At 43.7% G+C, this 27012-nt stretch overlaps 1 protein-coding gene across 1 annotated transcript in view; it reads left to right on the forward strand.

Annotated features, from left to right (window-relative positions):
* Window positions 1–27012, forward strand: part of LOC139404200 (collagen alpha-2(IV) chain-like) — a 125244-nt gene that overhangs the window by 36906 nt on the left and 61326 nt on the right. Inside the window, exon 4 of the mRNA XM_071147195.1 lies at window positions 25098–25178. Within this exon, the coding sequence (XP_071003296.1) occupies window positions 25098–25178 (81 nt within the window). The remainder of the gene's footprint in view (window positions 1–25097; window positions 25179–27012) is intronic.

Raw genomic sequence — 27012 nt, forward strand, 5'->3', positions numbered from 1 at the left:
TTCCAAAACTGTAAAGATATTGTCTGTGAGTATAACAGAACTGATGTTGCAGGCGAAAGCCTGAGAAAAATCCAATCCGGAAGTGCCCCATATTTTGAAAGCGCTGCATTCCAATGAGTCCCTATTGAGCTGTGAATGGGTTATCTACCAGATTACGCTTTCTACATATTCCCCAAGGTGTCTACAGCATTGTGACGTAGTTTTACGAATTTATGTTGAAGAATAACCGTAGGCGGCTACATTGCGCAAGTGGTCACCTGATGCCCCTAGAGAGATTCTTGCATAAAATACAGAGGTAGCCATTACTCCAATCGGTTCTACTGAAAAACTAATTGTCCCGATGGATATATTATCGAATAGATATTTGAAAAACACCTTGAGGATTGATTATAAACAATGTTTGCCATGTTTCTGTCAATATTATGGAGCTAATTTGGAATATTTTTTGCCGTTTTCGTGACTGCAATTTCCGGGCAATTTCTCAGCCAAACGTGAAGAACAAACGGAGCTATTTCGCCTACAAAAATAGTATTTTTGGAAAAAAGGAACATTTGCTATCTAACTGGGAGTCTCGTGAGTGAAAACATCCGAAGCTCATCAAAGGTAAACAATTTAATTTGATTGCTTTTCTGATTTCCGTGACCAAGTTACCTGCTGCTAGCTGGAGAAAATGCTATGCTAGGCTATCGATAAACTTACACAAATGCTTGTCTAGCTTTGGCTGTAAAGCATATTTTTAAAATCTGAGATGACAGGGTGATTAACAAAAGGCTAAGCTGTGTCTCAATATATTTAATTTGTGATTTTCATGAATAGGTCAGGCGATGATTACGCTCCCGCATGCGGGATGGGGAGTCAGTAGAGGCTGTCGCGACTTCCGCCAAAGTCGGGTCCTCTCCTTGTTCGGGCAGCGCTCGGCGCTCGGCATCGCCGGTCTTCTAGCCATCATCGATCCACTATTCATTTTCCATTTGTTTTGTATTGTTTTCCTCACACCTGGTTTCAATCCCCTCAATCACTTACTGTGTATTTAACCCTCTGTTCCCCCCAGAGGGTTTGTGTGGGATTGTTTATTGTTTATTGTTTCATTTATGTTTCATTTATGCGCACGTTAGGCTGGTTACGCTGGGTTATGTCAACCCATATTGTACGTTGTGCCGTGTGTTTTTGGTTCGCCTAAATAAAAGCTCTGTTTGCTACCCAATATCTGCTCTCCTGCGCCTGACTCCCTTACAGCCATTTACGCATACCTAACATTAACCTTATCTTTAACAAATTATCCATGAAGAGACCACTCTGAGCCTATGTACGTCTACGTATGGGTTGTTTGTTGCATCTCTAGAAATCGATTATACACACGTACGATTCCTTATTAACAAAATATCATGTCTTCACAGAATCAATATATAACGTAGGAAATCTTAGGTACTCACATTAATTAATCACTCCGTTTCTAATGACTCTTCATCCATACACTCCCAGCGGACCCCAAAAAAATTTGTTTCCCAGACGCTGCCCTATGGGAATAATGCTCATCAACTCTCTAGTCTTCCAGAAATTATAGAATAACATCTAGCACTTAATAATACCACCCCGTGATATTCTATGATGGGCACTGTTGAACGGAACACCAAGATAACGCTACATATTGAAACTTATTATCCAAATGTAAGATGATAACACTTATTTCTACCCTCACACACTCTCGTATCACATTCACAGAAAACACAACCAAAAGACACAGAGGGGAATGAGACAGACGACGAAAAACGGTTAGCGCTGTTTTTAGATTTCAAAACAAAATCTTATTTTAACAGGGAAACCATCATCAAAATATTGCCAAATTAGTGGTCCCACAACGGGGTTATGTATCCACACTGGGATATGGCCTACTGTGATTACTATGGTATAGATTATCTTACGTCTATCCAAATGTGCAGAACTACCTACAGAGTACCCATGTCGTCTATCTAACTATGTAACACAGTCCCAAAAAATCCAACCTTACCTCATATTTAGTATCAGGAGTTAAAAACACTTATTATACCATCTAACAATAGTAACCCAGGGCATACCTGTTTACCTCATCAGCAAAACATTTAATCAATTACATACACGTTATAATTTGAACTTCACCAAGCCAGATGCCCTCACAAGGCATTACCTGCACTCTAGTTCCTCGTTCAATACGTTAACCTCACCAGCCCTACTGTGATCAACCCAGTACCACGGATCTGGACTTTTGATAGCCCTCAACTGGCTAATTAACGATTATGCCCAAGGATGCCTCACTTAGGAACACTCTTATCGACTCAACTCAGTCCCGTTAGTTGCCTCAGCTGTGGCCCTCTTAAGGAAGACCTCGCTCTGAGCGTACCTTCAACAGGGGCTTTTATGTTTTTATTATTTAAATGTTTTCTTTATAATTTCATCACTTATTGATAGATTGTCCAAGCCTACCTCTTTCAGTACTCTGTCCGAGATCCGTTATCCACCCTTGCCCTGCTACCTCTCATATCATAGGCGGGTCCAGCTGCTCAATAATTAGCCTGGTTTACCCTGAGATCCCCTTTGCACAGTTTACCCAGATCTTCAGGAGCAGTCAGGAACAGGTGAAGTTGCAGATCACCTCCTCGTTGCCCAAAATGTAGTGGAAATTCAGTACTGAGAGAGACTGTCATTTCTTCAACCAATCATCTTTATTTAATATTGATTAATTGTTGCAATAATGAAACCGTCAACGCAACAGTCTTATCGTAAGAGTGTTAACATTTTAGTCATTTAGCATACGCTCTTATCCAGAGAAACTTACAGTAGCAATTAGGGTTAAGTGCCTTGCTCAAGGGAACATCAACAGATGTTTCACCAAGTCGTCTCGGGGATTCAAACCAGTGACCATTTCGGTTACTGGCTCAATACTCTTAACCACTAGGCTATCTGCCACCCTGAGGCTTGTGTCCTGGCTAAATTACCAATCTTGCCCTCATACCATCATGGCCACATAATCAACCCCAGCTTCCAATTGGCTTATTCATCCCCCTTCTTCTCCCCTTTAACTATTCCCCAGGTTGTTGCTGTAAATAAGAATATGTTCTCAGTCAACTTACCTGGTGAAATAAAAATAGACTCTAGACCCACCATGGTTTGCTTTTCCAATAAACATAATGTTTAAGTGTCTGTTTACAGAGCTTAGTGTTGCTTGTGTAAAACTTAACTGAATCGGGCCTCCCGGGTGGCGCAGTGGTTAAGGGCGCTGTACTGCCAGCTGTTTTTCCTTAAATTTCAAGATGAGTCATGGTGAGCAGTTAATATCATCATCAGCGATTATTGGCTCAGTGAGATGTTTTACTTTAAATCCCTCACATAGATAGAGGTAAATGAGTGAATGGCTTGTTCCATTTATGGAGGTAGGCAATGAGCCTAGAAAAGCCAACTGGCCTGTTCTCTTCTTGCCAATGAAACAGTGTACTGTAGTTGTTGAATACTCATTTTATCGATCATTATCTGCTTCTGGAAAAACATATGTGATATGGCTTTACGTCCCCTATTATATTGTGGATCGAGAGTTACCTGTCTAAAAGAACACAGAGGACGTTCTTTCATGGTAGCCTCTCCAACATAATCCAGGCAGAGTCAGACATTCCCCAGGGCAGCTGTCTAGGCCCCTTACTTTTTGAAATTTTTATTAATGACCTGCCACTGGCACTGAGGGAAGCCTGTGTATCTATGAATGCTGATTAATCAACACAATACACGTCAGCTACCACAAAAAATGAAATTTCTGCAACACTTAACAAAGAGCTGCAGTTAGTATTAGAATGGGTGGCAAGAATTAAGATAATCCTAAATCTTTCAAAAACTAAAAATGCATTGTATTTGGGACAAATCCTTCACTAAACCCTAAACCTCAATTAAATATTGTAATGAATAATGTGGACATTTACACTTGGTGTAACCCTGGATTATTAACTGTCATGGTCATAACATATTAATGCAACGGTAGCTAAGATGAGGAGAGGTCTGTGCCACAAAAAGGGACATTGGAAAATTACAGTTAGCCCAGACCAGAGCAGCCCTTAAGTGTATATGAGAGCTAACATCAATAACATGCATGTCAATCTCTCCTGGGTCAAAATAGAGGAGAGATTGACTGCATCACTACTTGTCTTTGTAAGAGGTATTGACATATTGAACGCACAGAGCTGTCTGTTTAAACGACTAGCACAGAGCTTAGACACCCGTGCATACCCCAGAAGACATGCCACCAGAGGTCTCTACACAGTCCCCAAGTCCAGAATTTACTATGGGAAACACACAGTTCTACGTAGAGCCATAACTACATGGAACTCTATTCCACTTCAAGTAACTCATGCAAGCAGTAAAATAATAAGAAATAAAACTACACCTTATGGAACAGTGCAGATTGTGAACAGATACACACACACAGGTACTCATGCACACATGCTCCCACACGCACTCTACACACACATGCTCCCACACGCACTCCACACACACATACATTGTAAGATTGTTATATTGCTGTATTACGGATTTTGTATTGTAGATATGTTGGGGTAGAGTAGTGTGTAATAATGTGTTTTATTGTAGATATGTTGTGGTACAGTAGTGTGTAATAATGTGTTGTATTGTAGATATGTTGTGGTACAGTAGTGTGTAATAATGTGTTGTATTGTAGATATGTTGTGGTAGTGTGTAATAATGTGTTGTATTGTAGATATGTTGTGGTAGAGTAGTGTGTAATAATGTGTTGTATTGTAGATATGTTGTGTTAGAGGTGTGTGTAAAATGTGTTGTATTGTAGATATGTTGTGGTAGTGTGTAATAATGTGTTGTATTGTAGATATGTTGTGGTAGAGTAGTGTGTAATAATGTGTAGTATTGTAGATATGTTGTGGTACAGTAGTGTGTAATAATGTGTTGTATTGTAGATATGTTGTGGTAGTGTGTAATAATGTGTTGTATTGTAGATATGTTGTGGTACAGTAGTGTGTAATAATGTGTTGTATTGTAGATATGTTGTGGTAGTGTGTGATAATGTGTTGTATTGTAGATATGTTGGGGTAGAGTAGTGTGTAATAATGTGTTGTATTGTAGATATGTTGTGGTACAGTAGTGTGTAATAATGTGTTGTATTGTAGATATGTTGTGGTAGTGTGTAATAATTTCGTTGTATTGTAGATATGTTGTGGTACAGTAGTGTGTAATCATGTGTTGTGTGATGTACTGTTGAATTTTGTATTTAATCACCATCTTGTTTGGACCCCAGTAAGAGTATCTTTGTGATGGGGATCCATAAATTACCAGCCAGTAGTAGCAGTGACATACCAAGGCTAGTCTCATACCCACTGGCCTGCTTCTACCCTCCAGACCTCCAGACCTACCCTCCAGCCTACCCTCTCTCTGCTCCATACATGGCCAGCAGACAGGCAGTGGTTCTGGGTTTACTCTCTCCCCACTCATAGGTGTCTCTCACTGGACCATATGATGCATATTCATTTCACCAAACAAGTACTTTTTGATCTGTGAACAGCAAAAGGGGTAGGGTTCTAAGAGAAGATGTCAGGGGCCCAAATGGAACTGGACCATGGTTCATTTTAGGCTGTTTAGTCCTGGAGGTTAGAGTAGTGAAAAAGTGACATAGCCCTGTAGCTACAGATGTTGTTTACTGTACTTCTGAGATACTTCTGAGATACTTCTGAGATACTTCTGAGAAATACCTACAGTAGGTGATATACGATCACCAGAGTTATGAAAGGCAGATCCTGTTGGAAAAACTCTGTCTTATCCTAACCAGTGAGAAAACACCTGTTGGACCTTAACACGGACCTGCTCTGTGGAAGAATGTATATCAAGTATTTCTGTGTCTGTACATAATTGTTGTATACTGTGAGAGGTTTATATTCTGCAGGTGTGATTGCGTGTGAGACCGAATAGATGGAAGTGGGGATGAGTTTTCTCAGACCAGTAGAGAGAGGTGGGTGGGGGGTGTCTGGGTATTTGATGATATGGATAACTGCTTCTCTTCATGCCTCATTTTCAACCTCAGCCTTATGTGACAGCCCGCACAAACATTAGCCACACACACACACACACACACACACACACACACTTTGATATATTTCACCTGCACTCTGATAGAATTTTTGTTTTTGATTAGCTTGTTTCTTATGAAGTTTGACAGAATGGGATCATATGATGCTCTATAAAGTACAATTTATAACTGAAATTTAGATGGATTTTGTGTGGTCGGTCTCAATTTACAATCTCTATACTCTCTCTCCCCTTCTCTTTTTCTCAATCAATCCCTTCTTCTCTTTCTCTCCCCCTTTCTTTCCCTCTACCATTCCCATTATCCATCGCTTTCCCCCTCTCTCTCTTCCTCTCTGTATTTTTCCCCCTCTGTCTCCCTCTTTCTCTCTTCCCCCTCTCTCCCTCTCTTTGTACAGTATTGGCCCTCTCTCTTTTTACTCTTTCTGTCTTCCCCCTCTCTCCCTCTCTTTGTACAGTATTGGCCCTCTCTCTTTTTACTCTTTCTCTCTTCCCCCTCTCTCCCCCTCTTTCAGTGATTGAGGGGTCTCTTCAGGCTTAGCTGAAAAGATTCCAAGACCTCATTCTCCCCAATTCTCCTGGGCTTCTGAAGCCGAGTAGAATTCCCCTTCACTCCATCTCTCCTTCTCTCACTATTCCTTTTATAGCCTCGTCACTGCGGTTGTCTTTCGCTCCTCTGTTTTACTCAGTTTATCTTTCAGACTGGCACAGTCTTGGCAGGAGAACTTGGAGTCTGTCTGTCCTTTCTTTATCTCCTCTCTCTCCCTCCCCCTCTATCTCTCTCTCCCTTCCTATCTCTCTCTCTCTCAGCCATGTGAGGGTCTGGTCATCTGTGTCTCCTCAATGGTGGTGACGTTAGAGAATGAGCTCAGATGGAAGGATTGTTTCAGCTGTGTTTGGATGTAGAACACAGGCCCTGGACACTGGTGAATGCTGTGTTTTTCTGTCTGCAGGTGTCATATACTGATTATGTCCTTGAGTCATTTGTTTGAATTAGCAGATTTAGTTTTGGAGACAGTCATTTGACTCCATAGTTCAGAATGAATGTATGCATGATCTTCAGATGTTTTGAATCTGATTATTAGTGTTGGAAACTGACTCTGTACAGTACCTTAATAAATTCCTTGAAATTATTAGAACCTTCACTTAGCCAACCCTCAGTCTTTCAACTCTCCCTACCTCTGTATTTGGGATGGACATACACGCCAAGCCCTCCCCAGTCCCCCATCTGCAGAAGTGAAGGAGTAGTTTTCAGGTTAACTGTATCTTACTCGTTAGAACATGAGATAGGCAAATGGTGACACACATACACCACACACACACACAAACAGAGCAAAACATCTCTCTCTCTCTCTCTCTCTCTCTCTCTCTCTCTCTCTCTCTCTCTCTCTCTCTCTCTCTCTCATTAAACACAGTGTTTTCCTAACACCCCCACAAAGAGGGCTCTTAGGTCCTAGTGTCATAATTGAATGACTCCCCTCCACCTGGATGTCATTGGGCATCTGATTAGAGGGGTGAAATGCTAGCTGGCCGAGGTGACAGAGAGGTAAAGGTCAGCTTGTTAGCACCTTAGCTCCAGGAAGGCACGCCAGAGAGCCTAATCCCACGTCCATTTACCTCAGTCAAAGCAGGAAGTGCTGATTAGAAGTGTGGCCTCCTGGGAGATGGAGTTGAGGCTCTCTGTGACCCAGAGCTGGTTTAGTGTGGAGGGGCCCAGCTGTGAAGGGCCCAGGCCAGAAACCATACTTGTGTTTATTCTGGAACACAGTAAGCCACGGCAGTGGGAGACTCTACTCTCTCTCTCTCACTCTTCTCTTGTTTTTCTATTTTTCTCTCATTCACCCACTTGTTCTAACAAATCGCTTTCTCTGTTATCACCCATTCAAATATTCCCCTATCTTTCACTTCTCCTATAATTCTCTCTCTCTCTCTCTCTCTCTCTCTCTCAATTCAATTCAAGGGCTTTATTGGCATGGGAAACATGTGTTAACATTGCCAAAGCAAGTGAGGTAGACAACATACAAAGTGAAAATATAAAGTGAAAAACAACAAAAATTAACAGTAAACATTACACATACAGAGGTTTCAAAACAGTAAAGACATTACAAATGTCATATTATATATATATATACAGTGTTTTAACAATGTACAAATGGTTAAAGGACACAAGATAAAATAAATAAGCATAAATAGGGGTTGTATTTACAATGGTGTGTGTTCTTCACTGGTTGCCCTTTTCTCGTGGCAACAGGTCACAAATCTTGCTGCTGTGATGGCACACTGTGGAATTTCACCCAGTAGATATGGGAGTTTTTCAAATTTGGATTTGTTTTCGAATTCTTTGTGGATCTGTGTAATCTGAGGGAAATATGTCTCTCTAATATGGTCATACATTGGGCAGGAGGTTAGGAAGTGCAGCTCAGTTTCCACCTCATTTTGTGGGCAGTGAGCACATAGCCTGTCTTCTCTTGAGAGCCATGTCTGCCTACGGCGGCCTTTCTCAATAGCAAGGCTATGCTCACTGAGTCTGTACATAGTCAAAGCTTTCCTTAATTTTGGGTCAGTCACAGTGGTCAGGTATTCTGCCGCTGTGTACTCTCTGTTTAGGGCCAAATAGCATTCTAGTTTGCTCAGTTTTTTTGTTAATTCTTTCCAATGTGTCAAGTAATTATCTTTTTGTTTTCTCATGATTTGGTTGGGTCTAATTGTGCTGTTGTCCTGGGGCTCTGTAGGGTGTGTTTGTGTTTGTGAACAGAGCCCCAGGACCAGCTTGCTTAGGGGACTCTTCTCCAGGTTCATCTCTCTGTAGGTGATGGCTTTGTTATGGAAGGTTTGTGAATCACTTTCTTTTAGGTGGTTGTAGAATTTAACGGCTCTTTTCTGGATTTTGATAATTAGTGGGTATCGGCCTAATTCTGCTCTGCATGCATTATTTGGTGTTCTACGTTGTACACGGAGGATATTTTTGCAGAATTCTGCGTGCAGAGTCTCAATTTGGTGTTTGTCCCATTTTGTGAAGTCTTGGTTGGTGAGCGGACCCCAGACCTCACAACCATAAAGGGCAATGGGCTCTATGACTGATTCAAGTATTTTTAGCCAAATCCTAATTGGTATGTTGAAATTTATGTTGCTTTTGATGGCATAGAATGCCCTTCTTGCCTTGTCTCTCAGATCGTTCACAGCTTTGTGGAAGTTACCTGTGGCGCTGATGTTTAGGCCAAGGTATGTATAGTTTTTTGTGTGCTCTAGGGCAACAGTGTCTAGATTGAATTTGTATTTGTGGTCCTGGTGACTGGACCTTTTTTTGGAACACCATTATTTTGGTCTTACTGAGATTTACTGTCAGGGCCCAGGTCTGACAGAATCTGTGCATAAGATCTAGGTGCTGCTGTAGGCCCTCCTTGGTTGGTGACAGAAGCACCAGATCATCGGCAAACAGCAGACATTTGACTTCGGATTCTAGCAGGGGGAGGCCGGGTGCTGCAGACTTTTCTAGTGCCCGCGCCAATTCGTTGATATATATGTTGAAGAGGGTGGGGCTTAAGCTGCATCCCTGTCTAACCCCACGACCCTGTGTGAAGAAATGTGTGTGTTTTTTGCCAATTTTAACCGCACACTTGTTGTTTGTGTACATGGATTTTATAATGTCGTATGTTTTACCCCCAACACCACTTTCCATCAGTTTGTATAGCAGACCCTCATGCCAGATTGAGCCGAAGGCTTTTTTGAAATCAACAAAGCATGAGAAGACTTTGCCTTTGTTTTGGTTTGTTTGGTTGTCAATTAGGGTGTGCAGGGTGAATACATGGTCTGTTGTACGGTAATTTGGTAAAAAGCCAATTTGACATTTGCTCAGTACATTGTTTTCATTGAGGAAATGTACGAGTCTGCTGTTAATAATAATGCAGAGGATTTTCCCAAGGTTACTGTTGACACATATTCCACAGTAGTTATTGGGGTCAAATTTGTCTCCACTTTTGTGGATTGGGGTGATCAGTCCTTGGTTCCAAATATTGGGGAAGATGCCAGAGCTAAGTATGATGTTAAAGAGTTTTAGTATAGCCAATTGGAATTTGTTGTCTGTATATTTGATCATTTCATTGAGGATACCATCAACACCACAGGCCTTTTTGGGTTGGAGGGTTTTTATTTTGTCCTGTAACTCATTCAATGTAATTGGATAATCCAGTGGGTTCTGGTAGTCTTTAATAGATGATTCTAAGATCTGTATTTGATCATGTATATGTTTTTGCTCTTTATTCTTTGTTATAGAGCCAAAAAGATTGGAGAAGTGGTTTACCCATACATCTCCATTTTGGATAGATAATTCTTCTTGTTGTTGTTTGTTTAGTGTTTTCCAATTTTCCCAGAAGTGGTTAGAGTCTATGGATTCTTCAATTGCATTGAGCTGATTTCTGACATGCTGTTCCTTCTTTTTCCGTAGTGTATTTCTGTATTGTTTTAGTGATTCACCATAGTGAAGGCGTAGACTCAGGTTTTCCGGGTCTCTATGTTTTTGGTTGGACAGGTTTCTCAATTTCTTTCTTAGATTTTTGCATTCTTCATCAAACCATTTGTCATTATTGTTAATTTTCTTCGGTTTTCTATTTGAGATTTTTAGATTTGATAGGGAAGCTGAGAGGTCAAATATACTGTTAAGATTTTCTACTGCCAAGTTTACACCTTCACTATTACAGCGGAACGTTTTACCCAGGAAATTGTCTAAAAGGGATTGAATTTGTTGTTGCCTAATTGTTTTTTGGTAGGTTTCCAAACTGCATTCCTTCCATCTATAGCATTTCTTAGTGTTACTCAGTTCCTTTGGCTTTGATGCCTCATGATTGATTATTGCTCTGTTTAAGTAGACTGTGATTTTGCTGTGGTCTGATAGGGGTGTCAGTGGGCTGACTGTGAACGCTCTGAGAGACTCTGGGTTGAGGTCGGTGATAAAGTAGTCTACAGTACTACTGCCAAGAGATGAGCTATAGGTGTACCTACCATAGGAGTCCCCTCTCTCTCTCTCTCTCTCTCTCTCTCTCTCTCTCTCTCTCTCTCTCTCTCTCTCTCTCTCTCTCTTTCTCTCTCTCTTCTGCTTTGAATGATTTCAAGGGATGGTCCATTGGGAGCCGGGTGGGAAGTCAATATTTCCTGAGTCTAGCTGTTCCCATACTCTCTCTCCTCATCCAAATATTCTTTCAAGCTTTCCCTATTTGTACATCATTTCTTCATTAGTGCATCTGTTGACGTATTATATTCCCTAGAGAATAAAATCCTAGAACACTGTGTGCTCTTTCACAAAAGTCTGTGTGTGTGTGTGTGTTTATGTGTGCGGTATGTGCGTGTGTAGTTTCTCTGAGGTGTTTTGGCCTTAGGCTATCAAACACCCCTGAGTCCCAGAGGAAGTGGATGGTGATGGGGCAGGAAGCTGAATGTGCGGAACAGTAGTGATGGTGCAAACAGATGGGCAACAGAGGAACTGAAGGAGCCAAAATGGCCGACATGAAGTGGCCCTTAGTGGAGAGTGGCCCTTTGGAATCCCCCTTATCTCCGTAATGGAGGGCTTTTATGGGAGAGTGTTGCTTCAAGATATGCTTCAATAACAAAACGTTTGCCAAGAAAAACATCATAATTTGTGTGTGTGTGTGTGTGTGTGTGTGTGTGTGTGTGTGTGTGTGTGTGTGTGTGTTCAACACAATTTAGAATAGTCTGTAGGATCACTGGTGGACAGTGACATTACTGAAATGTTATAAACCCACTCATTGAACTCTGGCCCTACTTTCCCTGGGCCAGTTCATGGTTGTGTGAAACAAAATGAGTTAACTTTTTGAAGAGTTTATACAGATCAATACAGTGAGGAAACAAAAGACAGACAGAGGAAACGTGAGCAAGAGGAGAGAAAGAGAGGAAAGAGACAGAGCAGCGGTAGAGGAAGAGAAAGAGACTAAATGGATATCGTAGCGAAAATGTGTTTCAAGTTATGATAACATTGCCTGTTGTCAAGCATTGGTTGCAAAATCACGGTGTCCGTGTCACGTTTTCTCTAAGAATCATAGTAGGATGTAAAATGGTTCCCACGACCCTTATGAGTCATAGAGACAGACATAAGCGTTGAACAGTCAGTCTGCTTTACAGCCCACTCCTATTGTACGATGAGTGTGTGTTACTCATATTGTGTAGGCCTGTTTTTGAACTACAGGAACCATCATTTGCTTTGGCCTCAGATGAAATGTACACCTCATGAGGTTATATTAAGAAAGATACAATTCTATTACAGTAGAATAAAGTATTTTTCTAGCTTTCTGACTGTGGGATGGGACACGCACTCAGAGTGAGGTGTGTGTGTGTGTGTGTGTGTGTGAGAGAGAGAGAGAGAGAGAGAGAGGAAGATCACAGGAGGCTGGTGAGGGGAGGACGCCTCATAATAATGACTGCAATGAAGTGAATTGAATAATATCAAACACATGGAAACCATATGTTTGATGTGTTCGATTCCATTCCGGCCATTACTATGAGCCCAACCTCCCAATGAATGTGCCACCAACCGCCTGTGATCCTGACAAGACAGGTTAGCAAGGTAATCCTCTCAGAGAAAAAAAAGCCTGTTAACCCACTGTGTCTGGATATAGCCTGGTCCCAGAGTTCTTTGTGCTTTAGCCAATTGGCCTATGATAGTTGGCTAAAGCACAGAGCTAGCCTGGGATCAGGGTAGTCTGGACATGCTTCAACTCTTACAGTATAAGGTTCTCAATATCCAGGAGAAGCAATGGGGATGTAACAAATAATGTCTGAAGACAAACACAATATATACTTAAACGTTATATACTTAATATATTCTTAATACAGTATATACTTAATATATACTTGATATATACTTCATACTTCATTCAGTTTCTGTCCCTTCAGAAAGTTGCTGTCATTTTTCATAGTTAAATAGGCCTTTTGGTCAGACCACACTGGCCGAGTCTGTGTGCTTTTTAATGACATTAAAGAGGATGATCTAACTTTCTCTTGCATAACGAGACTCATGGAACTAACCTCGTCTGATTTACCTAATGGTTTGGTTCATAGTAGTTGACTGACTGATACAAGAACAGTTTCTGTTGGAGTGAATGTATTTGGCCAGTGAATTGGTCATGGCTGGTTAACAGTGTTGTTCTAGGATATCAAAGTGTGGCTCACATTCCTGACTTAATTTAAGTCTGTGACACAGAAATCACTGAAACTCAGTTAAGTGACAGAAACGTTACTCCCATTGATTTCTACATTATTGTACACACATCCAGATAAAAATATATGTGTTGTGTGTGAAGACAGTCTGTAAATCCTACACACTCATACTTGGGATGTCTCTAAGCTGGCATAGGGAGACCACATACATGATCTGCATCCAACCCGGAAGCCAGCCGCACCAGGTGCACGGTGTAGCCTCCGACACAGCCGGGGTTGTGTATCAGAGGACGCATGACATTCAACCTTTGTCTCTCCCGAGCCCGTACGGGAGTTGTAGCGATGAGACAAGATACTACAACAATTGGATACTATGAAATTGGGGAGAAAAAGGGGTAAAAATTCAAAAAACAAATCATGTATGTGGTCTTGGCTAGCGCGCACTGCGCCCGGCCCGCCACAGGAGTCGCTGGCGCGCACTGCGCCCGGCCCGCCACAGGAGTCGCTGGCGCGCACTGCGCCCGGCCCGCCACAGGAGTCGCTGGCGCGCACTGCGCCCGGCCCGCCACAGGAGTCGCTGGCGCGCATTGCGCCCAGCCCACCACAGGAGTCGCTGGCGCGCACTGCGCCCGGCCCGCCACAGGAGTCGCTGGCGCGCACTGCGCCCGGCCCGCCACAGGAGTCGCTGGTGCGCACTGCGCCCGGCCCGCCCGCCACAGGAGTCGCTGGTGCGCCCGGCCCGCCACAGGAGTCGCTGGTGCGCACTGCGCCCGGCCCACCACAGGAGTCGCTGGTGCGCGATGAGACAAGGACATCCCTACCGACCAAGCCCTCCCTAACCCGGACGACGCTGGGCCAATTGTGCCAATTGTGCGTCCGGTTACGACAGAGCCTGGGCGCGAACCCAGGGACTCTGATGGCACAGCTGGCGCTGCAGCTTAACCACTGCGCCACCCGGGAGGCCGACCACATACATGATTAACAATCTGTTGACAATACACGCACGCACATACATACATACATACATACATGCATACAGACACAGTACAGTCATGCACAGTCACACAATTCACAGATATAGACACACACAGTCACACAATTCACAGATACAGATACAGACACATAGTCACACAACTCACAGATACAGATACAGACAGTCACACAATTCACAGATACAGACACACACAGTCACACAATTCACAGATACAGATACAGACACACACAGTCACACAATTCACAGATACAGACACACACAGTCACACAACTCACTGATACAGACACACACACTCTTATACAGACACACACACTCTTACACACACATGTATTCACTGACAGAGAAAGCTAATGACAAACTCACACATTTAGAAGTGCACATACACACACACATACACACACACAGACACACACTAACAGAAAAGTACTTGTCTATGTTTCCAATGATAGATGTCTAAGGCCAGATGTGAGATTCTGTGAAGGAATTGCACCTCATCTTTAATGTCAAGCTTTTCTACATTTATTAGAGTGAGTTATGGCAGCTGGTATGGTATATCCTGACATGCACAAACACAAACTCACAGTCACATTCCAAAAAACAAATGGAGTGGCCATGTGGAGCCTCTCCCTCCCCCGTACTCCTCTAACCTCTGCTCTGACTCAAACCTTTCTCCCCACCTCCCCTGTCTGGGACAGAAGAGACCCTGAGCGCGCACACACACACACACACACACACACACACACACACACACACACACACACACACACACACAGTGAAATGGCAACATAGAGGAGAGACTGGAGGAGAAACAGTCTAGAAGCTGAGTCTGAAGATAATGAAGAGAGAGGAAATTAAATGTCAATTAAATGTCAATTACATATCAAATAAATGTCAATTAGATGTTAATTCAATGTCAATGAGATATATTGCATCTATTGCATACTGCATATCTAATTGTTCTGATTTATGTTGAGTAGAGTGTTTATTGATAAGATGCTACCTTGTACAGTTGATTTGAAGGAGCACAATCTAATGGTCCATTGAAACTTTCTCCATCCCCTTGGGGGCAAATGTAACCATTACAACAACCTTCTCAGGCTCCCCCTGCTAGAGGTCAACAGTAGACTGGAATAGGAAAGAAATTCCGCTGGGCCAGGGTCAGGGAGTAAAGGTCAAAATTCAGGACCCCATAGAGCATGAGCAACTACCTTCGCCAAACGGTCTGACCATGAGGTCCACGGGCGACTAAGGCTTGAACTAGTCACGTCATGTTTCCTGTGGTTTAAAAGAGATTCAGGTACCTTCAATACCAAAGGCACTTAGACTGAGATTGGTTTAGTTAGTTACTTTTACTGACACCAGCCATATTCAACGGGTGTTGTACACACGTCACGTATCGTTAGCTAACGAGCCAGACAGCTAACATTAGCTTGTTAAACAACAATGAACACAGTGCTGGGAGCTAACCAACCAGGTTCAATGTTAGCTAGCTAACATTAGGCTCTGACTAGAAAAGTAAATGGCTCTGGGATACGAATAATAACGTCAGCTAGAGAGCAAGCCAGCTAACATTAGCTAGCTAGCTAACAGTACACTTTAGCTTAAGACATTTAGCTAGCTAGCTAGGTGAACAATGAACTTAGCTATGTAAACCACATTTAAGATCACAAATGTCAGGTAACGTTAGCTAACAAGCCAGCCAGCTAACGTTAGCTAGTTAAACAGCAATGAACACAGTGCCAACAATACCACAGTTCTGGGAGCTAACCAACCAGGTGCAATGTTAGCTAGCTAACATTAGGCTCTAACTAGAAAAGCAAACTGCTCTGGGATACGAATAATAACGTCAGCTAGGGAGCCAGCCAGCTAACGTTAGCTAGCTACCTAACAGTACACTTTAGCTTGAAATGAAACCACTTTCTGTCAAAATTAGAAATATGTCATATCTGAAAATGTAGGGTATAGTCCAGATGTATAAGGTTAGGGAATATGCCAGAGGGATAGGGTTAGGGAATAGGCTAGAGGGATAGGGTTAGGGAATAGGACAGAGGTATAGGGTTAGGGAATAGGCCAGAGGGATAGAGTTAGGGAATAGGCCAGAGGTATAGGGTTAGGGAATAGGCCAGAGGTATAGGGTTAGGGAATAGGCCAGAGGTATAGGGTTAGGGAATAGGCCAGAGGTATAGAGTTAGGGAATAGGCCAGAGGTATAGGGTTAGGGAATAGGCCAGAGGTATAGGGTTAGGGAATAGGCCAGGGGTATAGGGTTAGGGAATAGGCCAGAGGTATAGGGTTAGGGAATAGGCCAGAGGTATAGGGTTAGGGAATAGGCCAGAGGTATAGGGTTAAGGAATAGGCCAGAGGTATAGGGTTAGGGAATAGGCCAGATGTATAGGGTTAGGGAATAGGCCAGAGGTATAGGGTTAGGGAATAGGCCAGATGTATAGGGTTAGGGAATAGGCCAGAGGTATACGGTTAGGGAATAGGCCAGAGGGATAGGATTAGGGAATAAGCCAGAGGGATGGGGTATAGGCCAGAGATGTGTGTGTGCCGGCAGGGTTAGGGTTAGGGTATAGGCCAAAGACGTGTGTGTCCTTTGGAAAGAATTTTGTCCTCATTGGTCTTCCTGAAGCCCTTGTCATTGGGGGACAGAGGTCTGGTTTTCTCTGAAGTGTGCTAAATCCTCCCATGATGCTTTGGGGCAGCGTGGGCTGTGCAGTGGAATGTGTTGCTCACTGGGGGTTGGAACTCCCAAACGTTCCCTAAAACCAACCCATCATCTCGTCATTGTACCCAGGTCCAATCCTAGAATACTGTCCACTAGATATGTAAGGTCCTAAGCACAGGCTTGTATTTCAGGTTAAGTACTTTTCAGTTTGTCTGGTATCATCTGTAGTCCTCCTGTCCTGGTCTGGTTCTGTCTGGTTCTGGATCTGGCTTTGGCTCTGTGGCCATGTGTGTTTACCCTGGCTAGGCTGACACAGTGGACATGGTGGGATGTGGTTATGTTTGTCAGGTGAACCACAACCACTGTGAGACAGATTGACCACAGGTTGACCACACTAACCAACAACAGTGTTGGTTTGTTATGACTGAGTAAAATGTGGTACTTCAGTTAAGCCACACTTGTTGCATTTTAAGACACCAGACACACCACAATGACAAACACATTACTTTATAGCTAGTACTTTAACAACAACAACATAACACAAGTTTCACTGCGTGTAGAGGTTGGCCAGTCAAACATTCAAAACAGCAACACCAGATCAGTGACAATACAGCAAGACAATGCAGGGGCCTCGTGCAACCCAAAGTCTGAGGGGCCACAAAGTATGAGTACTAGGCATGCCAGCTAAGATAGTTAGACAGGCTAGCTACTATAACTTGATTGACGGCCTGAAATGGCTTCTTGGTAGCCAGTTATGAGATTGGGAGATTAGGAGCCTACTTTTGTTTTGAAGGACTAATCTGAGGGGTCACTGTGCTCCTGTGCCTCCTATGGGCATGACACCTCTGAGGCTATGTACAGTACATCTGCCTTAAGGGATCACTGCACCTGTACATAGCTCATCTGTAAATCCAATCTACCTCATCCCCATACTGTATTTATTTATTTATCTTGCTCCTTTGCACCCCAGTATCTCAACTTGCACATTCATCTTCTGCACACCCTACAACTCCAGTGTTTAATTGCTATATTGTAATTACTTTGCCACTATGGCCTATTTATTGCCTTACCTCTCTTATCCTACCTCATTTGTACATGCTGTATATATATATTTCTACTGTATTATTGATTGTGTGTTTGTTTATTCCATGTGTAACTGTGTTGTTGTGTGTCGAACTGCTTTGCTTTATCTTGGCCAGGTCACAGCTGTAAATGAGAACTTGTTCTCAACTGTCCTACCTGGTTAAATAAAGGTGTTCTCAACTGTCCTACCTGGTTAAATAAAGGTGTTCTCAACTGTCCTACCTGGTTAAATAAAGGTGTTCTCAACTGTCCTACCTGGTTAAATAAAGGTGTTCTCAACTGTCCTACCTGGTTAAATAAAGGTGTTCTCAACTGTCCTACCTGGTTAAATAAAGGTGTTCTCAACTGTCCTACCTGGTTAAATAAAGGTGTTCTCAACTGTCCTACCTGGTTAAATAAAGGTGTTCTCAACTGTCCTACCTGGTTAAATAAAGGTGAAATAAATAAATACAAATAAAAAGGGAGGGATTTCTCAGCCTGCACTAATGTCATTAATAATGTAGTGATAGACGTGTGTGTGTGTGTGTGTGTGTGTGTGTGTGTGTGTGTGTGTGTGTGCGTGCGCGGGTGTGTGTGTGTGTGCGCGGGTGTGTGCATGCGGGTGTGTGTGCGGGTGTTATCTACACAGTGGGACATTCTATAGGAGTTGATGAATGGGTTAGGGAGTGTAGTCATAAAGACGAGGGAGGCAGCATTCTACTAACTCACAGCCTTCTTCATTAAGGTAGACATTCATCTTACAGTAACCACCCACTGAGACCACCTATAGACAGAGACCACCTATAGACAGATAGACACACACACACACACACCACCTCACTGAAGTCTCTCATTTCATTCAAGAAAAACAGAAACAGACTCTCAGACACTTAAACAGCCGTAACCTCTCTAACCTTTCATTGAGGCGGAATGATGTTGTCATGGGGATAAGGGGCATTATGTTATCATGTTGCTGTTTATTTCCTAGGCAGCAGCAGATGTCTGCTAGCTCGAACTCTGTCATTACTGTCATCAGTGTCCTGATGTGAACAGGCTGTCTCAGTCTCCCCACTGGAACAAGGCAGGGACATATGCTCTGGGGGTCTGTGGGGGTTGTGCAATCCTTAGTGAGTAAACATGTAGAAATAGAACTGGATGTACACAGACAGAGGGGTCTCCATTCTGGGCTAGGGAGTTCTCTCTTGGTGGTGAATCAGCAATCGTCTAGTCCCAAGACAGATACACTAACCACAGTCCCCAAACAGTATGCTTCTCTCCTGGAAGGGTTTGCAGAATGCTTACCAGGGGTAGCTTAGCTGAAATACTTCAAAATGTCACAGTAATAATGAAGAAAGAAGTGAATAATAATTTGACCTGGGGGAAGATGCAGTATGAGACCTGGATAAACTAAGATAATTTCCTCCTGATCTCTCTCCCACTCTTTGGCACAGTGTTTCCTGTTAAAGTAGACTTTAGCTCACATCTCTTCATGAGAACACTAGTGCATGGTAAGAGATAGCTTAGAGCCACAGTAAATCATCACGTGTTACACTTTAATGGGAAGAGATCATTGGTGCCGGTTTCAGGGGAAGTTAGACTTTACAGGAAACAAAGCCGTTAACTTTGGCAGTTCCTCCTATGAAGCTGCTCTTAACGCTTATCTGGGTGAGTTACGATGGGCGTCCTCTCCACCACTAGACATGTTTACATCCAAGAAGTCATATGCATGTCTCCCCAAAAAATATGTTACAGTTTGGGAACAATGTGTGTGTGTATTTTTTACAACGTTTTTTATTTAACCTTTATTTAACTAGGCAAGTCAGTTAAGAACACATTCTTATTTACAACGATGGCCTAGGAACAGTGGGTTAACTGCCTTGTTCAGGGTCAGAATAACAGATTTTTACCTTGTCAGATCAGGTATTTGATCCAGCAACCTTTCAGTTACTAGTCCAACACTCTAGCCACTAGGCTACCTGCTGCCCCAGACACTCTTTTTCATCATTGGTTAGATCCCCCTTTACGTCTGTCTGTTTGTTTATCATTGTGGTCAACGCTGTCTGGAATATTCTGGATTCAGAAATGTGGGAAAGTTTTTCATTTTCTTTTCTTTTGCTCTTTTGTCGTGGTCATGCTCTTTAGACAATTAGATATCTCACGGGCAAAACATAGTCCACTACAGTTCTGGATTTAAGTGCCACAAACCTGCAATTCACGTGGTTTCAATGTGAGTGTGCGTGCATGTTTTCTGATCAGACAGCCCACAGAGAGGAGATGGTTGTGACCACAAAGGGTCTGATGGACCACAAAGTCTAGCTTTCTCTGAGCACGACACGTGATAGATAATTAACATTGGACGGTCACAGAGGAAACTAGAAAAGTGCTGTTTCAAACAGGAAAAGATTATACAGTCTGGTTTATTGGAGTCTATGTGGTGCTTGTCATGTTGGGTTTCCTAGAAACATACAGTGTATGCACTGAAACTATAGCTCAGCCTTTCACTATAGCCGTCCCAGACTGTCCAATGCATTTAGATCAGGGGAGGAAGTATTTAACATCTCAATTCATCATGTGAATATTTACATGCGAGTTACTGTGCGTTAACATTGGAGTGTGTTCTCTTATACACTCCACAGACATAGAGTCTAACAGATTAGCATTTTAGAGGAGGCAGTTTCTGTAGCTCTCCTCTGTCACCCTGGCTGTCCTTAACACTGTGCTGAAGTGTTGAGCCTGGTTCCTGTCACGTATACTCCCTCTCCAGCCTCTGGGTCATCAGGCTGCTGATTATCCTGCACACCTGTCACCATCGTCTCACGCACCTGCACCTCATGACACTCACCTGGACTCCTTCACCTCCTTGATTACCTTCTCTATATCTGTCACTCCCCTTGGTTCTTTCCTCAGGTGTTATTGACTCTGTTTCCATGTTGGTGTGTTGTTTGTGGTCCGTGTTCATTGTTGCCTTTATTTATTAAAACACTCACTCCCTGAACTTGCTTCCCGACTCTCAGCGCGCTCGTTACAGTCCCAGTGTTGACCATGACACTGTTGAGACCCCCGACGGGGTCCTCTGGCCCAACGGCTTTGAATGACACTGTTGAGACCCCCGACGGGGTCCTCTGGCCCAACGGCTTTGAATGACACTGTTGAGACCCCCGACGGGGTCCTCTGGCCCAACGGCTTTGAATGACACTGTTGAGACCCCCGTCGGGGTCCTCTGGCCCAACGGCTTTGAATGACACTGTTGAGACCCCCGACGGGGTCCTCTGGCCCAACGGCTTTGAATGCTGTAGGAGTAGGATAAATGTTAATATACCAGATGCTTGTCGCTGAACCAAAAGCCTTAGCTGTGGTGTTGGGCATGTGGGTGGTCTGGTCTGGTGTGATCAACTGTTCAGAGAGAACATTCTAGAAGGGTGTCTGGCTTCGTGTCTGGGACCGCCTAGAGCATTGTCCTACATACCTGGTTCTGGACAGCTGCAGCTTTGGTCCCAACCCAATCAACTTATCCTTAAGCATGTCATTAAATAGCTGAGTCAAGAGTGTTAATTTTGGGCTGGGACAAAAGCCTCCACACTCCGTACTCCCCACAGGACCAGGAGCGTGGAAGTGTGGGTAGAAAGAACGAATGGAGAGAAAATGAAATACCTCTGCCATGTGTGTTAACACCTTGACTTGGTTCTCGTGAACTCATTCATTCAGTCGACCTTTGACCTCTGGTTAACCCTGTAGCATGTCTCCAAATAGGAAAAACAACAAACCAGGGTTATGTTTCTTCAGATGATGTGAATAGTTCTGAAAATGTAACTAACACGAGCAATCAACTAACCATTGACCTCATGGACAGGACCATGTATAAGCCTCCAAAGTGCCAGCTAAGCAGACCTCAATCCCTGTTCTCCACCAATGAAACCCCTGGCCTCTCCTTGAGAAGCCTCAGGCTCTCTATGTGATGATGGATGTTAAGGTGATTAGTGTAGCAGACCTGGAAGAGGTGATGTTGGAAAGAGCAGGTTGTTGTGATGGTGGTGGGTGGGGGCAGGATATACTGTAACACAATACCATTGTCTTCAGCTGAAATAGTCATCAACTATTTTAGGCGCCAAACTGCAAAAACAAATGGATTCCACGTGTCGTGTTTTTGTCCTTTTTTGGAGGGGAACATATTTGTTCTATGTGTCTGTCCAGAGGTGATGTGTCCTATTGTGTAGCTGGTGGGGTTTCCAGTCCACTGTCCAGTCGATGCCTCTGTGATGTCACACCTCAGCAGGGGTACATCCCAATAGTCTGACATGGCTTCCTCTCCTTATCCTCTCCTGTACAGTGCTAGAACACATGCTGTGTGGAAGCAATATGGAGGACGCCTGTTGACTACCAGATTCTCTTTCACCTGTCCAGTTCTGTAATGTCAATGCAGATTGAGGAAAAGCGGACAAAGTACAGGAAGCTACTTTAGGTTATTATGATGTCAAAAGGTCAAGTCAAGTCTTCACTATACCCTTCAGCAGTCAGTCAGTCTGGGCTGTCCCTCCCCACTGCATGCCTGTACTGAAGATCTACAGTCTGCTAAAGATGGGTCGCCTTTAGATCCAGAGATCCCCAGAGATCTACAGTCTGCTAAAGATGGGTCGCCTTTAGATCCAGAGATCCCCAGAGATCTACATCCCGTTAGGGAGGGAATTGAGCCCCAGGCATTCCATAGGGGAAGGGAAGAAGGTCCTTTGTGGTGGGGAAGATAGGGGATCATGAAAGGACATCGTCTGCAGGATGAAAGACTCTTTGTGAACCCGGGGAGGGTCTCAATGTGCTCTTTGGCAGATCTGCGCCCAACCCGTCGTATAAGGAGGGAGAATTTCTACGATTCCTAATCTGCCACTTTGTCACGCTGAGAACATAAAGTAACCGGTTGGAACATTTTGGGAGTTTTCTGCGGGCGGGGGAGGGGTGGGGGGTTGGGGGATCGGGTTTGGCAAATGCTGTCTAAGCAGGCGCTGGTATGACTGTGTAGATAGGGAGTTAAGAGGACACAGTCCACACAGTCATAAGATAAACCAGCCTTGGAGACTCCTTGCATGTCACCTATAGACTGACAGTCTCAGATATATAGGCTGAGTCGCTCGTTCAATGCATTCAATTCTCTGATAGGGAAACAGTTTGGGCAGGTTTTCCAGGGAGTGTTGGCTTTCCTTTCATTGCTGTTCACTGTCAGGCTCAGCTGTTGAAACTCTTGTAGAACATTAAGCATGCAAATATATCCTTTACGTCAAATAATAATAAAAGTAATAATAATAATGTATTACTTTTGTAAAGCACCTTTTATTATACAAGAATAATCTCAAAGTGTAAATAAGTAATTTGCATTCATGTATGGCCTTATAGAGGTAGTAGTGTTTTGTGCCTTAGTGACCACAGTGGCCTCTGGGAATCTGACGATTTGTCCAATGTCCATGCTACATGTTACAGAGTGTGTTGTGTTCCTGTTGGTATGCAGCCAAGGATCTCCATGGGAAGCCTGGGGTAGAGGTTCCAGACATTTTTCAATAGTTCCCCACTTCCAGCCTGGAAATGTTTCCGTGTGACCCACCAAGTAAATAGAACCATGTCTCAGACCACAACCCAGTCTTTAGTCACAACCATAGCAGAACTGTCCACAACCCTGGGGCGGCAGGGTAGCCTAGTGGTTAGAGCGTTGGACTAGTAACCGGAAGGTTGCGAGTTCAAACCCCCGAGCTGACAAGGTACAAAATCTGTCGTTCTGCCCCTGAACAGGCAGTTAACCCACTGTTCCCAGGCCGTCATTGAAAATAAGAATTTGTTCTTAACTGACTTGCCTGGTTAAATAAAGGTAAAAAAAAAAAAAAAAAAAAAAAAAAAAAAAAAAACCCAACAATGGGTCCCAGCCCACCAGTTAGTAACCACCATAGGTTATGGGACTTCTGTCTTTGATCATGTCTTGTCCACACTGAACTGTGGTCATGGTTGTTTCATGTTTGTGTCCAGTCCTGTACAGACTGCCTCATGGTAGTAGCACTGGTATGCAGCCTAACATCTCTGTGGGGAGTCTGGGGGGGATTGTTCACAGGCTCATTCTCACTGTCAGAATAAGGATGTCTGTCTGTCTGTCTGTCTGTCTGTCTGTCTGTCCAGTCTGTCTCTCTGTCTGTCTGTCTGTCCAGTCTGTCCTGTCTGTCTGTCTGTCTGTCTGTCTGTCTGTCTGTCTGTCTGTCCAGTCTGTCCTGTCTGTCTGTCTGTCTGTCTGTCTGTCTGTCTGTCCAGTCTGTCTGTCTGTCTAGTCTGTCTGTCTGTCCAGTCTGTCTGGATGTCCAGTCTGTCTGTCTGTCCAGTCTGTCTGTCTGTCCAGTCTGTCTGTCTGTCTCTCCAGTCTGTCTGTCTGTCCAGTCTGTCTGTCTGTCTTGTCTGTCTGTCCAGTCTGTCTGTCTGTCCTGTCTGTCTGTCCTGTCTGTCTGTCCTGTCTGTCTGGCCAGTCTGTCTGGATGTCCAGGGGTGTTAATGGCTGAAATGAGTCAGACGAACCACATCGGAACAACCATTTAGCACACAGACCACCATACAGATCATATCCTCAGACAGTACCCGAACTATCACACTCAGTCATGCAATGACCCCACAGTCATGAACAACTGCTATAGACACGCGGTCTGTTACAGTGCCTTGCGAAAGTATTCGGCCCCCTTGAACTTTGCGACCTTTTGCCACATTTCAGGCTTCAAACATAAAGATATAAAACTGTATTTTTTTGTGAAGAATCAACAACAAGTGGGACACAATCATGAAGTGGAACGACATTTATTGGATATTTCAAACTTTTTTAACAAATCAAAAACTGAAAAATTGGGCGTGCAAAATTATTCAGCCCCCTTAAGTTAATACTTTGCCACCCTATATACATATTATATTCACAGCACGGCAGATCCTGAGTATATAGGCTACTGTGTATAATTAAGCTACATGCGTGTTCAACTATACACATGCATATCCCATGTGCCACCTGTAAGCTACACATGAACATATTACAGTATGTCTGTGGGTTATTACTGTTTATACATGCATGTGGTGAGTTCCCATGATATTGTTTTGTTGTCTCTAACCCAGTTCTCTGTGATGTGTTCTCCAGGGTGGAAAGAAGCACAGTGGGCCATGTGGAGGGAGAGACTGCAGCGGAGGGTGTCAATGCTTCCCTGAGAAAGGTGCCAGAGTAAGTCCTATTCTGTCCATTGTTCTGCTGTCTAACCCCTACACAACACTATGTGTCCCCAGCTCTATCTCCATCTCTAGTCAACCCTCCATAACTCTATACCACAGGTGGCTGGTGGTACCTTCATTGGGGAGGAGGGGCTCAAAATAATGGCTGGAACCGAATACATGGACTGGTATCGGACACATCAAACACATGGTTTCCATGGTTTCCATGTGTTTGATCAGTTCTATTCACTCCATTCCAGCCATTATTATGAGCCGTCCTCCCCTCACCAGCCTCCTGTGCTCTACACCTCTAAATTAAGTATTTCTATTGACTATAGAGGAGGTGTGAAAGCACCATAACAATGCAACAATAATAGAAAGACTACTTGAAGCGATAACACCCAACCAGATCTATTACAGTTTGACTCCCAGTATATCTACCAATGGGCTGTTTCCCAACCCCTTTGTCTCACATCTTTATCCTCCTATCACACATGCTGTTAACAGGGTCAGGGCCCTATTAGTAAAAGGGAGGAGAGGTGAGAGGAGAGAGGAGAGATGGGGAAGGAGAGAGGAGGAGAGTTTGGAAGGAGAGAGATGGAGAGAGGAGAGAGGGGAAGGAGAGAGGAGGAGAGTTTGGAAGGAGAGAGATGGAGAGTTTGGAAGGAGAGACGGGGAGAGTTGGGAAGGAGAGAGATGGAGAGTTTGGAAGGAGAGGGGGAGAGTGGGGAAGGAGAATTTTCACTCCACGTTCACACTCCCCATTCTCACTCCCTCACATTCTCACTCCCTCATATTCTCACTCCCCATTCTCACTCCCTCCTTTTCTCACTCCCCATACTCAATCCCTCATATTCACACTCCCTATTCTCACTCCCCATTCTCACTCCCTCATATGCTCACTCCCCATTCTCACTCCCTCATATTCACACTCCCTATTCTCACTCCCCATTCTCACTCCCTCACATTCTCCCTCCCCATTCTCACTCCCCATTCTCACTCCCTCATATTCTCACTCCCCATTCTCACTCCCTTATATTCACACTCCCTATTCTCACTCCCTCACATCCACACATCCACTGGGCCTAGTTGTAAAATAATTTATTTCAGTTTGACATCATAAACACTTGTGCTATCCAAAAATACATTTTTTTACAATCCAAGTAGTTGTGTCTATTGTCTATTGTCTATTGTCTTGCTCCTTCCACTTTATTTCTAGCATATTTTTGTAGTAAATTATCCATGCCCTGAGAGTCATTTGCGTCAGTTGAGCCAAATCAACATCTTCTCCTCGTCAGGTTGATGGATTTGTCCATTAATCAAACTGAAGAGAAGACATTCCTCACAGATGTCTGTCCCCTCTCCCTCTCCCTCCCTCTCTCCCTCTCTCTCACTCTCTCCCTCTCTCTCTCCCTATCTCTCCATCTCTCTTTCTCTCTCCCTCTCTCTCTCTCTCTTTCTCTCTCCATCTATCCCTCTCTCTTTCTCTCTCCAGTTATCTTTCCCTCTCTCTCTCTATCTCTCTCTCCCTCTCACTCTCTCTCTCCCTCTCTCCCTGTCCCTCCTCTCTCTCTCTCTCTCTCTCTCTCTCTCTTTCTCTCTCTCTCTCTCACTCCCTCTCTCCCTATCCCTCTCTCCCTATCCCTCTCTCCCTCTCTCTCTTTCTCTCTCTCTCTCTCTCTCTCCCTCTCTCTCTCTCTCTCTCTCCCTCTCTCTCTCTCTTTCTCTCTCGCTCTCTCTCTCCCTATCCCTCTATCTGTCTTCCTTTATCTCTCTCTTGGTAAGAGTGAACTCATCACGTTTTCCTGTTGATCATTCACAGGCCCCTGGATTGGCAAAGGTTGAAC

The sequence above is a fragment of the Oncorhynchus clarkii genome, chromosome 3, assembly GCF_045791955.1.
Source record: "Oncorhynchus clarkii lewisi isolate Uvic-CL-2024 chromosome 3, UVic_Ocla_1.0, whole genome shotgun sequence".
NCBI lineage: Eukaryota > Metazoa > Chordata > Actinopteri > Salmoniformes > Salmonidae > Oncorhynchus > Oncorhynchus clarkii.